Raw genomic sequence first — 15,313 nt, 5'->3', positions numbered from 1 at the left:
GGAGTTTCCTCCCAAAAGAGGCAGGAAAAATGGAGCAGTAACTGTAGGGGGCACTGTGGAGTCAATGAAAGTTTCGTTTTTTAAAATTCTGGGTGATACTTCAGCATGTTTATATTTTGATGGGACTCCTCCAGCAGGAAGGGGGAAACTGATGAATGTGTAAAGAGACAGAAATCGCAGAGGCAAAACTCCTTGAGTAGCAACAGGAGATAGGGTCCGTGCAAATGTGGAAGAGTTGGCTTCAAGTCAGGGAGCACAGTTAGTTCAGCAACGGAGTAATTGTAGCAGGAGAGAAAGCAACAGATACAGGTAGATGATTGAGTTGGAAGGATGTGGAAATTCTCTTCTAATTGCCTGTTTTCTCAATGAAATAAGAAGTCGAGTCATTAGCGGACAATGAGAAAGACAGTGTTGGAAGCGTTCAAGATGCAAAACAGGTGGCAGTTCAGAAAGGTAAAGTGATTTGACTGTGCTGGTTAATAGTGGCCTTCTCAGACCCGGATCCCGGAAAGATGGGATAGATGTCTTGGAAATGTGGTAGGATGGCCAGGCGGTCCTGGGAGAACACTCACAGTTTGTGATCAGGAAATTAAAGTGAGACCAGTCCAGTAAGACGTGTGTGCTTTCCCGCAGGTCCAGCTGGCTGGGTGCAGAGGTGAAGTCAGTGGAGGGAGGAAGGCCTGTGACCACAGAGGAGTAATGCAGCCACAGGCAAGGCGTGCTCAGGATTGCTGGGAGTCAACAGCTAGGAAAAAGCAGAAAGGATTTTTCCCTTGAGGCTTCAGAGAGAGAATGTCTCTGCCAAAATCTTGATTATATACTTGTAAGGTCTGGAACTGTCAGGGAATGCCTTTTCTTTTCTTTCCTTTCTTTTGTTTCTTGTCGTCTCTTCCTTTACTCTTCCTTCTTTCCCTCCCTCCCTCTCTCTCTTCCTTCTTTCCCTTCCTCCCTCCCTCTCTTCCTTCTTTCCTTCCCTCCCTCCCTCCCTCCCTTCCTTCCTTCCTTCCCTCCCTCCCCTCCTACCTTTCTTCCTTTCCTCCTTCCCTCCTGGCTTCCTTCCTTCCTTTCCTCCCTCCCCCACCTTCTTTTCTTTCTTTTGACAAGGCCTTGCTCTGTCACCCAGGATGGAGTGCAATAGCTTGATAATGGCTCACTGCAGCCTCAACCTCCATGGCTCAAATAATCCTCCCACCTTAGCCTCCCAAGTAGGTGAGACTACAGGCATGCACCACCACACCCGGCTAGTTTTTAAAAATTTTTGTAGAGATTGTGGGAGCATCTCCCTATGTTGCCCAGGCTGGTCTCGAACTCCTGGGCTCAAGTGATCCTCCTGCTTTGACCTCCCAAAGTACTGGGATTACAGGTGTGAGCCACTGCGCCTAACCAGAGAATAAATTTCTATTGTTTTAAGCTACCCAGTTTGTGGGACTTCTTACGTTAGCCTTCGGAAGCTTGTACTACCAGCAGCCTCCTGTTCAGTCGGTGATTCCTGATTTGCTGCAGCCCTCTGTGGTTGTGAAAGAGTTACTCTTTGTAGATCCCCTGGCTGTGGATTACATTCGTGCCTGGGTCTCATGAGCAGGGCCTACCAGCTCAGCTGCCAGCATTTCAGTCATGACACGGCTTGTACATAAGGGTGTGTTTAGCGGTGCCTTAGGGGCCCCCTCACTCTTTGTGGAACCCTTAGTGTAGCATTGTTTAATCCTCTGCAGCTTCCTGCCACATAAAGGGGAGATTTCCTGCTCGAATATTCTTCTTCTGTAAGGCAGAGAGGCTGGCTGTCACCATGGCTTAGGCTGGTTTCCTCTGATCCAGCCCTTTAGCCTAAAGTCTGAACAGCAGAAGACGTTCCCAGAAGAAATGGGCTCTTCTAGAGCATCCATTGAGAATGTAATGAGTACTTGTCCAGAGTACAGCATTGTAAAGGCGTATGATTGACCCCAACTTTTTTTCCTGCTTGCTGCCATAAACAATCACCAGCCCCAAATGGTATAATTTACAGCAAGAAGGAAGTCCCACTTAGGCCCAGCATGACAGGAGGACGTTCGTCTTCCTTGTTTGGAGGAACCCGACGGCTAACAGCGCCAGCCATTGCTTGGTTTAGGACAGGTTTGCAGAGTGAAGGCGCCTGGCTCCCAGTGCTTCCCTGAGGCTGGTGCCAAAGTTGGGAGGAGCACCTCTTCAGCTGTCTGGGTGTTCTTTCCTGAGAGCTGTGCAGTATTTTTTTCCAAATGTGAAGTCACATTTGTGCCTGGGATTTTGTTCCTCTCCCATTTTATTTATTTATTTATTTTGAGATGGTGTTTTGCCCTTGTTGCCCAAGTGGGAGTGCAGTGTCACGATCTCAGCTCACTGCAATCTCCGCCTCCCAGGTTCAAGCAATTTTCTTGCCTCTGCCTCCTGAGTAGCTGGGATTATAGGCATGTGCTACCATGCCTGGCTAATTTTGTATTTTTAGTAGAGACAGGGTCTCTCCATGTTGCTCAGACTGATCTCCAACTCCCGACCTCAGGTGATCTGCCTGTGTTGGCCTCCCAAACTGCTGAGGTTATAGGTGTGAGCCACCACACCTGGCCCTTCTCCCCATTTATTTACTCATTCCACATTTATCAGTCCCTTTCTGTACACTTTATGTAAGGTGTTCTGTAAGGCATGGGGCAGACACAAAGAAGCAAAGGCAAGCTTCCTGCTTCTGAAATGCCTGGGAGTAGGGGAAGCCTACAGGCTGACAAGCAGGTGCAAGACTGTGTGGCTAGGACTAGAAAGAACAATGCATGCTGAGTAGGGGAGAGTGGGACTAACTCCATCTGGAAGAGGTGGGAAGAGCGTATTGGAAGACAGCATATTTCATCTGAAACTTAAGGAGGAGAGGAACTTACCTGATAGAGAGTAGGATGAAGAAGATTCCAAGAGCTTGGATCCAGGTGCCCTAAGAGAGGCAGCAGGTAAGCCTTTCTTTTGAAGTCTCTTCAAGAATAGGCAAGAGGAGGCCCAGATCATCTTGCAGAGGACAAAGGTTCCTTATCTTTGGCTTCCATAATGTTTTCCCATTAGCCTGAAAAAGATGTTGAGGGAGGAAAATGTGTCCTTCACCTGCAGCCTGGTTTTAAATCCAGTTTTTGTTTTTCTGGGGTTTTTTTTTGTTTTTGTTTTTTGTTTTCCTTTTGGGATGGAGTCTCACTCTGTCACCCAGGCTGTAGTGCAATGGCGCAATCTTGGCTCACTGCAATATCCGCCTCCTGGGTTCAAGTGATTCTCCAGCCTCAGCGTCCCAAGTAGCTGGGACTACAGGTATGTGCCACCACGCCCAGCTAACTTTTTCTATTTTTCACCATATTAGCCAGGATGGTCTCGATCTCCTGACCTCATGCTTCGCCCACCTCAGCCTCCCAAAGTGCTGGGATTACAGGTGTGAGCCACTGCGTCTGGCCTTTTAAATCTAGTTTTAAACCAGTGAGGCAGGGTGAAAACTTGGTTCTGGTTTTAGCTCAGCTTAACTACAGGCAAGTTGCCTCGGCTTTCTGGATTTCAGATTTTCTGTCTGTAAAATTGGGTGACAGGTAGGTTCGATCAAGGATCGCTAAGGTCCCTTATAGACCAGCATTCTGTGAGCCCATTGCTACTTAAAGTGTGAAGTGAGGATCTAGAGAGTGTTGGGTCAATGGATCAGAGGACAGAGTAGTAAGTCACACTCAGTGAGTAGGAGACAAAAACAAGGCCCACAGAAGAACCGAAAAAAGTATATCGGGGGAGGAGAGCTGCAATGATCTGAAAATATATATATGAGCACCAGTGTCCAAGACTGTGGAAGATCCAATATGGAGATACAGAAAAGGGCACCGAGCTTGGCAAGGAGAGGTTGTGATTGACCTTTGCAGAACAGAAGCCAGGCTAGGATAGGTGAAGCACGAATGAATGGATGGTGAGGAGCAGGGCCCACCCTGGGCTAAAGTGCAAGGCAGTGCATGTGGAGGACCCTCTTCCTTGTGGCTGCCTCTTCCACACTCTGGGCCCATTGATTGCTACAGTGCCCCATCCCCATGCCTTCCATAGCTGCTTCCAGGAAGTGTCCTGTGCATCAGAATAAGCTCCTTCCAATTGCAATGGTCTGAATGTTTATGTCCCTCCACAATTCATACATTACAATCCTAACCCCGAAGGTGATGATTAGACAGTAGGGTCTTTAGGGAGGTGATTCGGTCACAGGGGCAGAGCCCTCATGCATGGGATTAGTGCCCTGATAAAAATGGGCCTGGCCAGGTGTGGTGGCTCACTCCTGTAACTCCAGCACTTTGAGAGGCCGAGACAGGTGGATCACAAGGTGAGGAGATCGAGACCATCCTGGCCAGCATGGTAAACCCCATTTTGACTAAAATACAAAAAACATTAGCAGGTCGTGGTGGCATGCACCTGTAGTTCCAGCTACCTGGGAGGCTGAGGCAAGAGAATCACTTGAACCCGGGAGGCTGAGGTTGCAGTGAGCTGAGTTCATGCCACTGCACTCCAACCTGGTGACAGAGCAAGACTCCATCTCAAAAAAAAAAGGAGCTCCTTTGCTCCTCCACTGTAGGAGGAAAAGAAGGCTCCAATTAATTGCAAACCAGGAAGAGGGCCCTCACCAGACACCAAATCTGCCAGTGCCTTGATCTTGGACTTCCTAGCCTCCAGAACTGTGCGAAATAAATTTCTGTTGTCTAATAGCCTCCCAGTTTGTGGCATTTTGTTATAGCAGCTCAAACAGATGAAGACACCAACCAAAACTGATTGCACAGCAAAACCAAAAAATAAAAAGTTAATTTGTTGGGTGCTGCTATATGCCAGATGCTGTGCTAAAGGCTTTACCTATAGATAATTATATCTTTATGGTAACACTGTGGTAAATGTTGTTTCCCCCTTTTTGCAAATGAAGAAATTGAAGCTTAGAGAAATTAAGAAATTTACTCAGATTCACATAGCTCAAAATTGGAGGGTGGGGGGTGGATCTGAGCCCAGACTGCATGGCTTCGGAGCCCAAGCTTTCAGGAGCCATGGTACCTAGTAATCTGATAAAACTAATGCATACCAGATGTGAATGACTGACAGGTGACTGTCTGTGGAAATTAAATCTATTTCATGATCTTGCATTGTGGAGAAGGAGTTTCAGAATCCAAAAGCAGGGGATACAAACGCAGGTGGGTTCTAGACAGGGAAGCTCATGTTCTGGTCACTCTTAGATTATATTGTACAGATTACCAGGAGTTCTAACTGTTTGTCTATTAAGAAAAGAAAAGCTCAAGTTTGTCAGTGAGTTTCAGAGAATTGGTGAATAAAAGAAAGGGGAGAGGTAGTAGGCAGAGTTGATTTTTGGTTTTTGGTGTTGTAAAGAGAGAAAGATCTGTGTCTACTTGAAGGCAGAGGAAAGGTCACAGTAGAGAAGGAATCCCTGGAGGTACACAAAAGAGAGAGAAGACATTTGAGGGGCCTGCAAATCATCAGAAGGTAGGAGGATCTAATGCATGGCAGAGGGTTGGGATTTTCACTCTGCTGAGCAAGGTGAACCTTTTCCTGAGTGCAGAGGGAAGGTCAAGGGATAAAGGAGGAGACACGTGTTAAAATGACAAACGAGGAGGAGGAAGGGAGAGCAAGATGGTCACCTTGGTCTGCTTGGCAAGAAAATGAGGAGAGTTTCTCATCTATCATGAGGGTGGAAAGAGCAGTTGTGAAATTAGGAGGCTCAAGCAGGAAACAGACAGTGTGAACAGTTCAGGAGCAGATCTCTAGAGAGAAGACCTGCAGTGGGAGGCTGGAGTTGAAGTCTGTCCTTGCAAGCCTCCCATGTTCTGTGGCATTTCTTCCTGTCTCCATCCTAACTGCAGAAAGTCCCCGACCTCAGGTTGGATCCTAAGATGAGAACTCAGTGATTCCTGGCTGGGTTTGATGGTGCCATTTCCTCTCTTGGTTTCTTTGAGCAAGAGCCCTGATGCACTGTGAACATTTTCCTAAAGAATTTTTCCAAGTCACAAGAAGTCCCAAGTCAGTGTCACCAAGAGGATCTCCTTCACCTGCCACTTCAGGAACACTTAAAACATAATGGTGGACAAAACTGTCCTGGAAACCTGAGCATTCAGACATTTTCAGGGTAAGGGCTGTCCCTCACTGGGTTTCTTTGTGATATTTTAGGAGACGGGGAAGAAGATGAAGGTGATGAAGACAGGTTGGACAATGCAGTCAGGGCCCCTGGGCCCAAGGGGCCAGTTGGGACGATGTCAGAAGCTCAGCTTGCTCGGAGGCTCACCAAAGTAAAGAACAGCAGGTGGATGCTGTCCAATAAGCCACAGGACTTCCAGGTAGGAACGGCCTGGGGCTCTGCATCTGTGTTTCATCTTCACATTGCCCATTTTCTGTCAATTGTGGGGATGTTTCAGTGGTATTTGAATGGACCGTGGCTCAGCTAGTAAAGAGAGATGTCAGTGCGTAAACCCAGTAAGAAAAGCTCTCCATTTTTCTTCTGCAGGCACAAATGGGTTTAGTCTGGTCAGATGATGGTCTTCAGAGAAATAAAATCATAATTCTCCTTCCCTTTGGTGGAAGGAGAGAGCTAATCAAATAGTAGAAGCACAAACACTGTGTTTTTCATAGCTCTGGGCACGGTCTTAGACTTGGGAGGCAGCCATGGAGTGAGTTGATTCATCACTAGGCTCATCAAGACCAGGTGAATGGCTGGAGACTGAGCAGTGACCTCCACCCCGCCCTGCTCTTTCCCAGGCCAGCTTTGAACGACTTCATACCTGCAGCTGCTCTTGGTCTCTATAACCCAACCCCAGTTCCCATCTTGGGAATGATCCCAGGTGGCCCCACGCAATTGGTAGCACCTGGTACACCACAGAGCTGCCCTGTGTTAGCAATCCTGATAGGTGAATGGAATGAAGAAGCACCTGAGGTTGCTTTTACACCACGTGCTGGGAAAGGATTGGTAACCTCCCCGCTTCTGTGTTTCAGATCCGCGTCCGAGTGATTGAGGGCCGACAATTAAGCGGCAACAACATAAGACCTGTGGTCAAAGTTCATGTCTGCGGCCAGACACACCGAACAAGAATCAAGAGAGGAAACAACCCGTTTTTTGATGAGGTAAAGGGGTTGAGAGGGCACGTTTCTGCTCGTGAGACCCACAGGAGGGGGAAACACGGGAACAGCTTCATTGGTGAAGACATCAGAGGAACGAAATTAGGCGTGACCAAGTGAACACCAGGCAGAGTCTTGGAAACAGCCCTGTGTAAGCTTCATGGTAAACCCACTTCTGCATGCTGGAGAAGGAGAAATGGGTAAGTAATCAATATAGCTTTTTTTTTTTTTTGAGACAGAGTTTTGCTCTTGTTGCCCAGGCTGGAGTGCAGTGGTACAATCTCAGCTCACTGCAACCTCCACCTCCCAGGTTCAAGCGATTCTCCTGCCTCAGTCTCCCAAATAGCTGGGACTACAGCCATGCACCACCACACCAGGCTAATTTTGTATTTTCAGTAGAGACAAGGTTTTACTATGTTGGTCAGTCTGGTCTCAAACTCCTGACCTCAAGTGATTCACCCACCACCAAAGTATTAGGATTACAGGCGTGAGCCACTGTGCTCAGCCAGCACTTATTTAACTAAATAAAATTGTTCACTTGGGACAACTTAAAAGATATCGAGCTTTTAGATACCTAAAAGGTAAACGATGTGAAAATGTAAGGCTAAGCAGGTAGGGGATACACACCTGTAATCCCAACGCTCAGGAGGCTGAGATGGGAGGAGTGCTTAAGCCCAGGAGTTCAAGACCAGCCTGGTCAATATTAGTGAGACGCCTTTGAAAAAAGAAAAAAACAAAACACCTGGTCCCCTCTGTTGGTGGTTCTCAGAGTTGCTGTCACCTTTCTGGTGTTTTTGTGACAACTTTTTGACGATCCCTTCCTGATGAATCCCTTCGACCCTTATGATAAAGCATGTGATGTCTCATATCTACCTTTGCTTTTTTTAAATTAGCATTGTGTCTCTGAGGGCCAACTCTCTGTGACTAAGGAATCCAGTTTTTTAGAGGTGTCAAAACATACTTGGCTGCAAAAATAATATAGGTTAAAGGAAAGCAATTATTAGCATACAGGGGCTTTATTTTGCCCCCCGCACACTAAGTTTTTTTGGTTTTTTGTTTGTTTTTTTTTTTTTTTTTAAGACAGAGTCTCTCTCTGTTGCTCAGGCTGAAGCGTGGTGGTGCTATCTCGGCTCACTGCAACTTCTCCCTCCCAGGCTCAAACAGTCTTCCCACCTCAGCCTCCCAAGTAGCTGGGACTACAGCCGTGCACTACCACACTCAGCTAATACTTGTATTTTTAGTAGAGATAGGGTTTCACTATGTTGCCTGTGCTGGTCTCGAACTCCTGGCCTCAGGTTCTCCACCCACCTCCGTCTCTGAAAGTGTTGGGATTACAGACATGAGCCACTGTGTCCCATCTCCCATACTGAGAATTTAGCCTGTTCTATTGACCCCTTTTATAACACTCCTCAAAAATACGTGATACCTTGACTATCATCTCAAATGCCACAAAACTCCATGACTGGGCTGTGCAGAGAAATGATATATTCGGGGAACTTTGTAGAGTCCTGCCCAGCTGTGCTGAGGAGACACATTTCTGGGATTCCTCAGCCTGTGTCTCCTGCTCTGTTCTCTAGCCCAGGCCTTTCTTATCACACTTCCTGTTCGTTCACTACAGCTTCTCATTTCAGCCCTGGCTTTTGACCTTTTTATTTTTTCTACCTCTTTATTCAGAAAAGAAATGGTTTCTTCCATGCAGCATTTTTTTTTGAGCTGGAGTCTAGCTCTTGTCCCCCAGGCTGAAGTGCAGTGGTGCGATCTCAGCTCACTGAAACCTCTGCCTCCCAGGTTCAAGCAATTCTTCTGCCTCAGCCTCCTGAGTAGCTGGGATTACAGGTGCCTGCCATCATGCCTGGCTAATTTTTGTCTTTTTAGTATAGACGGGGTTTCACCATCTTGGCCAGGCTGGTCTCAAACTCCTGACCTCGTGCTTCACCCACCTCGACTTCCCAAAGTGCTGGATTACAGGTGTGAGCCACTGTGCCTGGCTCCATGCGCATTTCTATTTCTTCCCCTTTGTTCAAGCTGGCTCCCAGCTCTGAAGGCCCCATTTTCTTCTCACTCTCCCCCTCAGAGGAATTACAGACAACAGCATGCAAGCAAGTATAGTAGTATACACATTCTCACTAGATGTAGGGGCTGCACTGAGATGGGCACTGGAAATTGACTTCAGGGAAGGCTGAGAGCAATTCACATTGGAAGGCAAGACTGGACGGGGAGGGGAGAAAGCATGATTCTTGCTGGATGACTTGGGCCTAACATATAAGGCCTGCCGATGCATTGATAATGCAGGCTTCCTGTTGACTCAGCTACATTCTTAGGAGCCCAGCAAACACCTCCACCTTCTTCGGAATTTCCCCATTGTAATGAGTTTGCGGGGGATTAGATCTCTTGGCAAAAAGGAAGACCAGTATATAAATCAATAAAAAAAATTCTATGGGATAGGAGAAATAAAAGTAAGGTGATAAAAACAAATATGTATATAAAAGAGGTTTACTAAAAAAATTTCTAGCCTGGGCAGGCATGGTGGCTCACACCTGTAATCCCAGCACTTTGGGAGTCCAAGGTGGGTGGATCATCTGAGATCAGGAGTTCAAGACCAGCCTGGGCAACATAGTGAAACCCCATTTCTACTAAAAATCCAAAAAATTAGCTGGGTGTGGTGGTGCACACCTGTATCCTAACTACTCAGGAGGCTGAGGCAGAAGAATCACTTAAACCTGGGAGGCAGAGGTTGCAGTGAGCCAAGATCAGGCTACTGCACTCCAGCCTTGGTGACAGAGCAAGACTCTGTCTCAAAACAAAAAAATTAGCTGGGCATGGTGGTGGGTGGCTGTAATCCCAGCTACTTGGGAAGTTGAGGCAAGAGAATTGCTTAAACCTGGGAGGCAGAGGTAATACTAAGCCAGGATTGTGCCACTGCACTCCAGCCTGGGCTACAGAGTGAGCCTCTGTCTCAAAAATAAATAAATCCTGTATATATCTTTTTTAACCAAGTAATATTAATCTTGTTATCACCAATAGTGGGAACAAAATGACTGGTGTCCTCATGTGGTAAAACAGAAGTAATCAACATCACCTGTGTCAGGCCAATTTCAACACTGAGGAAACATTAATACAAATCTAGACTGTGGGATATTTTACAAAACAGTGAGCACGGTGGCTCATGCCTGTAATCACAGTACTTTGGGGGCCAAGGCAGGAAGATCGCTTAAGGCCAGTAGTTCAAGACCAGCCAGAGCAACATAGTAAGACTTCATCTCTATTTAAAGAAGAAAGAAAAAGGAAATAGCACTGTTCTATAGAAAAGGAAGCAGAAGAGACACAAAAACCCAATGCAATGTGTGATTCTTGCATAGATCCTACATCTCTTTGAAAAGCTAAGAGTTTTTTTGCGAGGACAATTGGAAAAATTTGTAAATTGACCATATGTTAGATATGAGATTTCTTGGTTATGATAATTGTATTGTAATTATGTAGGAAGATGCCCTTGCTCTTAGGAGATGCATGTAAATGTATTCTGAAGGGATGAAGTGAGAGCTAAAGCTTTCTTACAAATAGTTCAGTTTAAAAAAGAGAAAGATAAAGCAAATATCCAAAAATGGTGACACCTGGTGAACAAAGGTGAAATAAAATTTATTTTATCATTTTTTCAGCATTCCTGTAGATGAGAAATGTTTCTAAGTAAATCATCGGAGGAAAAAGTCTCAGTTGGAATAAGTACTCAATCTTTTCCTTTTAGGATTAACATTTATTAGCCTAACATGGTTAAACCTCCTATACACCTCATATTCATCTCCCAATAATCAACCTTAAAATTAGCTTTTACAATGTGGTCAGGATTGACTTTGCTGAGGCACTAACTTAATCTCATGGGCAAAGTTGGCTTTAAAGGTGCTTTTTGGAGTACTATTAGAGTCACTAGACACAGTTAATAGAACTAAAAACATTAGAGAAGTTTAAAACACACACTCCAGGTCATGCCAGCTCTAAGCAGTCATTTAATGACATTTAATTTAGCGATTCTAAGCATTGCTACATGAAATCACCTTGGTTCCCCCCTTTTATATTTTTTTGAGACAGCCGCTTCCCATATTGCCCTGGCTGGTCTGGAACTCCTGGGTTCAAGCACTCCTCCCATCTAAGCCTCCTGAGTGTTGGGATTACAGGGGTGTACCCCGTACCTGCTTAGCCTTGGATCTTTACATCATTTAACTTTTAGATATCCAGTTCCAAGTGAACAATTTTATTTAGTTAAGTAAATGATGTATTTGCTTACCCCTTTCGCCTTTTTTCAAACATGCAGAAGTGGGTTTACCATGAAGTTGAAACTCCAGGGCCTTTTCCAAAGCCTTGCCATGTGTTCACATGGTCAAACCTAATTTTGAATTTGTGTTTTGTATTTTTTTAGGGGGACCCACAAAATTATAGCATCAGATCTCACTAAACCCGAATCCCCTGTTGACATTTACGCATCTTCTTTATTGTTTTGGCAGTTGCTTTTCTACAATGTCAACATGACCCCGTCTGAATTGATGGATGAGACCATCAGCATCCGGGTAAGGGTCAGCAAGTGGGAAGGTACTGCTCACTCACTGCCAGGCAAAGCCAGTCATTTCTTCACTGCTCTTCTTTCTTCCAGGTTTATAATTCTCACTCTCTGAGAGCAGATTGTCTGATGGGGGAATTTAAGGTGGGTAACAACAGTCTGCTTCAGTCAACTTACAGAAAATGAGAACCTTCATAACAGAAATCTGATTCCTGTTACCCATCTTGGTGGCATCTTGGGAATGTGTAAGGGTTCAGCATGATGATGCTTGCTGAAGGCTGCTTGGGACTTGCCCATTTCCAAAGTATAACACTGAACAGAGCTCCAAAGCAAGATGCTCTGAAGCTGCCCATCAAGGCCCTTCCCAGGGTTCCATCTGTGGATGGAAGCAAGTCCACTGCCACCAAGGGAAGGGTGGTTGACCATGGCAAGAAGCCCACCATCTGCCTGCGCTTACTGGGGGTCCCAGAGCTCCATCTGCAAAGCCAATTATGATAAATCCAGAGTGTGAAAGGAAAGCCAAGCAAGGCAAGATGGCCAGGGTGCTTCTTTAAGTAACTCTCACTGGAATGAAAGGACAAATACTTGGTTGGCTTCTTCCCATCAGTTCTACATGGAATAGGCTGTCTCTCCAAGAAAGGAGCTCTGGTCACTAGAAGTCCTAGAGGCTGATCTGGGTCAAGCAGAACTGTATTTATACCCTGTCTGCCACCAAGTAGCCACATGTCCCAGGGGAATTCAGTCTCTCTGATTTTTAGTTTCTTCATTTGTAAAATGGGATCACTGAGAAAATTAAATGAGATAGTATGTGTAAAGTACCTAGCACAGCACCTGGCACATTGAAGTGCCCAATAAATGGTCATATTAATAGTATCATTAGCTGGAGAAGGAGGAGGAGAATTGGACAGGAAGTTGTGCCAGGTGAATTTCTGTAGGATGACCAATGGTCCCAGTTTGCCTGGGACTTTAATGGTAAAACTGAGAATGACCCAAGCAAACTGGGACAGATTGGTCACTCTGCTTCCATGGTCCCTTCCAGCCCCAAGACCAGCTCATTCATTCAATAGTGACTTACTGAGGGTCTTTTATGTGCCACACATCAGACACGGCACTGGGGATACAGACAGGATAAGACAGAAATGTTGAGTCTCAAGGAAATTTAAGTGTAATCAACATATTACATTAAAATATAATAATGATGGTATCTTTAAAGTGACTAGACTGATTTTAAAATCTACTTAGACTGCTTTCGATTATTGTTTTCCCAGATTGATGTTGGATTTGTTTATGATGAACCTGGTAAGTAATGTTCTCCCCATCCATTTGAAGTCTTAAATTCATTCTTTCTAACTCCGAAGACAATTCTAGGAATCAAGACAATTTGGGGGGGATCAAGGAATTAAAGTCAAAGGAAATTTTTAAAAAACATTTTCTTAATGATGGAGAGGAGAGGATGCTTAGTGGAAATAAATAACCGTAGCTAAGTACAAATGTCTAAATTTTTATCTTAACATTCAAATAGATGATTTCTATGTTTTGTGAGGATGTTTTGATCTTAACGTGAAATTAAAAAACTAGTTGGTACAGCTTAGAGAGTCTTGTTTGAGTTACACGAGAACGGGATGGTGGGGGTGGGGTGTGGGGAGCGTGTAGAACAGAAGACTTGGCACTGGAGACTCATCTGGGGGATTTGGTGGGTCATGAAGAGGCTGCCCAGAAAATGCTGCTTATCTTATGGCAGAGGGATCGCAAACCATCAGTGTCTCTTTAACATAGCCCTTTCCTTCTATTCCTCTATTTTAGGCCATGCTGTCATGAGAAAGTGGCTTCTTCTCAATGACCCAGAAGATGCCAGTTCAGGTTCTAAAGGTTATATCAAAGTCAGCATGTTTGTCCTGGGAACCGGAGATGAGCCTCCCGTGAGTCCCTACATTCTCTGCTTTTTACAATTCTCACTAAAAAAGGAGACCAAGAGTGAAGCATGTGGGTGTGGGTAATTGTGAAATGAAACACAGCTTCTCACCCTCTGATTCCCCCTATTATTCAGAAGCTGTTCTTTTCTTCATCATGGAATTAGCATTCCAGCTCACTTAGACTCCTATCTGGTGTCTTGAGTGAGCATTTAATTGAGAAAAGATGCATGTGTTTGGTGTATTTATTTTTGTTTTGTTTTGTTTTGTTTTGTTTTGTTTTGTTTTTTTTGAGAAGGAGTCTTCTTCACCCAGGTTGGAGTGCGATGGTGCAATCTCGGCTCACTGCACCCCCTGCTTCCCAGGTTCAAACAGTTCTCCTGCCTCAGCCTCCCAATTAGCTGTGATTACAGGCATGTGCCAGCATGCTTGGTTAATTTTTGTATTTTTAGTAGAGATGGGATTTCACCATGTTGGCCAGGCTGGTCTTGAACTCCTGACCTCAAATGATCTGCTTGCCTCAGCCTCCCAAAGTGCTGGGATTATAGGTATGAGCCACCGTGCCTGGTGATGCATGTGTTTTTATAATGTCCTTGCATCATTAGAAAGGCTGCTTTTATCTAGAGAGCATGCCTTACTTGTACAATTAGGCATTGCTACCTAAATGGTTAGTGATACTAGGAAATTGGGTGGCAAACTGCAGAATAGTAAGTGGCCAGAGAGAAATTGAAGGGACATCAGGAACACACACGCGCACACACACACACACACACTCTTACTCGATGCTCATAAAATGACAGAATGACACAGAAATACATGAGCATCGATTTTTGTGGAGCGGTTTTGAGGTTGAAGGAAATCTGGTGGCTGATGGCAGGCTGAACTCTTAAGTCCCAAACACAGGAAATTCTAATGGAAATGTTTCTAATTGGTTTCATTTTATAAGCATGAACTTGGCTTTTTCCATGTGCTGCTTTTCTATATGTATAATTTAAATCATGTACCCCTAATAGCCTGAGAGACGAGATCGTGATAATGACAGTGATGATGTGGAGAGCAATTTGTTACTCCCCGCTGGCATCGCCCTCCGGTGGGTGACCTTCTTGCTGAAAATTTACCGAGCTGAGGACATCCCCCAGAGTATGTATGGATTTAATCTTGTCCCTAATTGTCGGTTATCTGCATGATGAGATGTGTTAAAATCAAACTGAATAGTGATCGGTGTCCCTATAGTACGTTTTTCTTCTGAAAGGGCTTCATGGACTTATTTTCATTCATTCTGGCCCCATTGAAAGCTACCTGAGCAGGCTTATGGTTCCTGATCCTATTCCTTGTTGAGTACCTGCCTTTGGCCCATTTGGCGCTCTCTCTCTTCCATTAATGTTTTGTATCTTCTCTTTACTCTAGAGGATGCTAAAGAGACATGAGCAGTCATCACTTCCAACCCCTTTCATCCCAAATGAAAATGTGAACAAATCAATGTGTTTGCTATCCAACTATTAAAAATAGCTGAAATTAGCTGGGTGTGGTGGCAGGCACCTGTAATCCCAACTAATCAGGAGGCTGAGGCATGAGAATCACTTGAACCCAAAAGGTGGAGGTTGCAGTGAGCTGAAATCATACCACTGCACTCCAGCCTAGGCAACAGAGTGAGGCTCCATCTGAAAAAAAAAAAAGCTGAACAAAGGGTAGTAACATCACAATGACTAGAAGCCTGCCACTATTGTATTATGAAATATATTCAGCAAAAGAC

The 15,313-nt window shown here is 45.0% G+C and overlaps 1 protein-coding gene across 5 annotated transcripts in view; it reads left to right on the top strand.

Moving 5' to 3' along the window:
* MYOF (myoferlin) overlaps positions 1-15,313 on the top strand; it is a 188,578-nt gene that overhangs the window by 66,850 nt on the left and 106,415 nt on the right. For 4 of the 5 annotated variants that reach the window (XM_002756412.7, XM_009009984.5, XM_078346062.1 and 1 more), the window contains 7 exons: positions 6,160-6,326; positions 6,979-7,107; positions 11,598-11,660; positions 11,744-11,794; positions 12,919-12,949; positions 13,454-13,569; positions 14,574-14,700. In XM_002756412.7, coding sequence (XP_002756458.3) covers positions 6,160-6,326; positions 6,979-7,107; positions 11,598-11,660; positions 11,744-11,794; positions 12,919-12,949; positions 13,454-13,569; positions 14,574-14,700 — 684 coding nt within the window. Of the gene's footprint in view, positions 1-6,159; positions 6,327-6,978; positions 7,302-11,597; positions 11,661-11,743; positions 11,795-12,918; positions 12,950-13,453; positions 13,570-14,573; positions 14,701-15,313 lie in introns of those variants that run through there. The other variant, XM_054243111.2, reaches the window with a different exon arrangement.

Source organism: Callithrix jacchus, chromosome 12 (genome assembly GCF_049354715.1).
Source record: "Callithrix jacchus isolate 240 chromosome 12, calJac240_pri, whole genome shotgun sequence".
In the NCBI taxonomy this organism is placed as follows: Eukaryota; Metazoa; Chordata; class Mammalia; order Primates; family Cebidae; genus Callithrix; species Callithrix jacchus.
The sequence above is the reverse complement of the archived record's forward strand: the minus strand, read 5'-3'. Positions and strand labels throughout refer to the sequence as shown.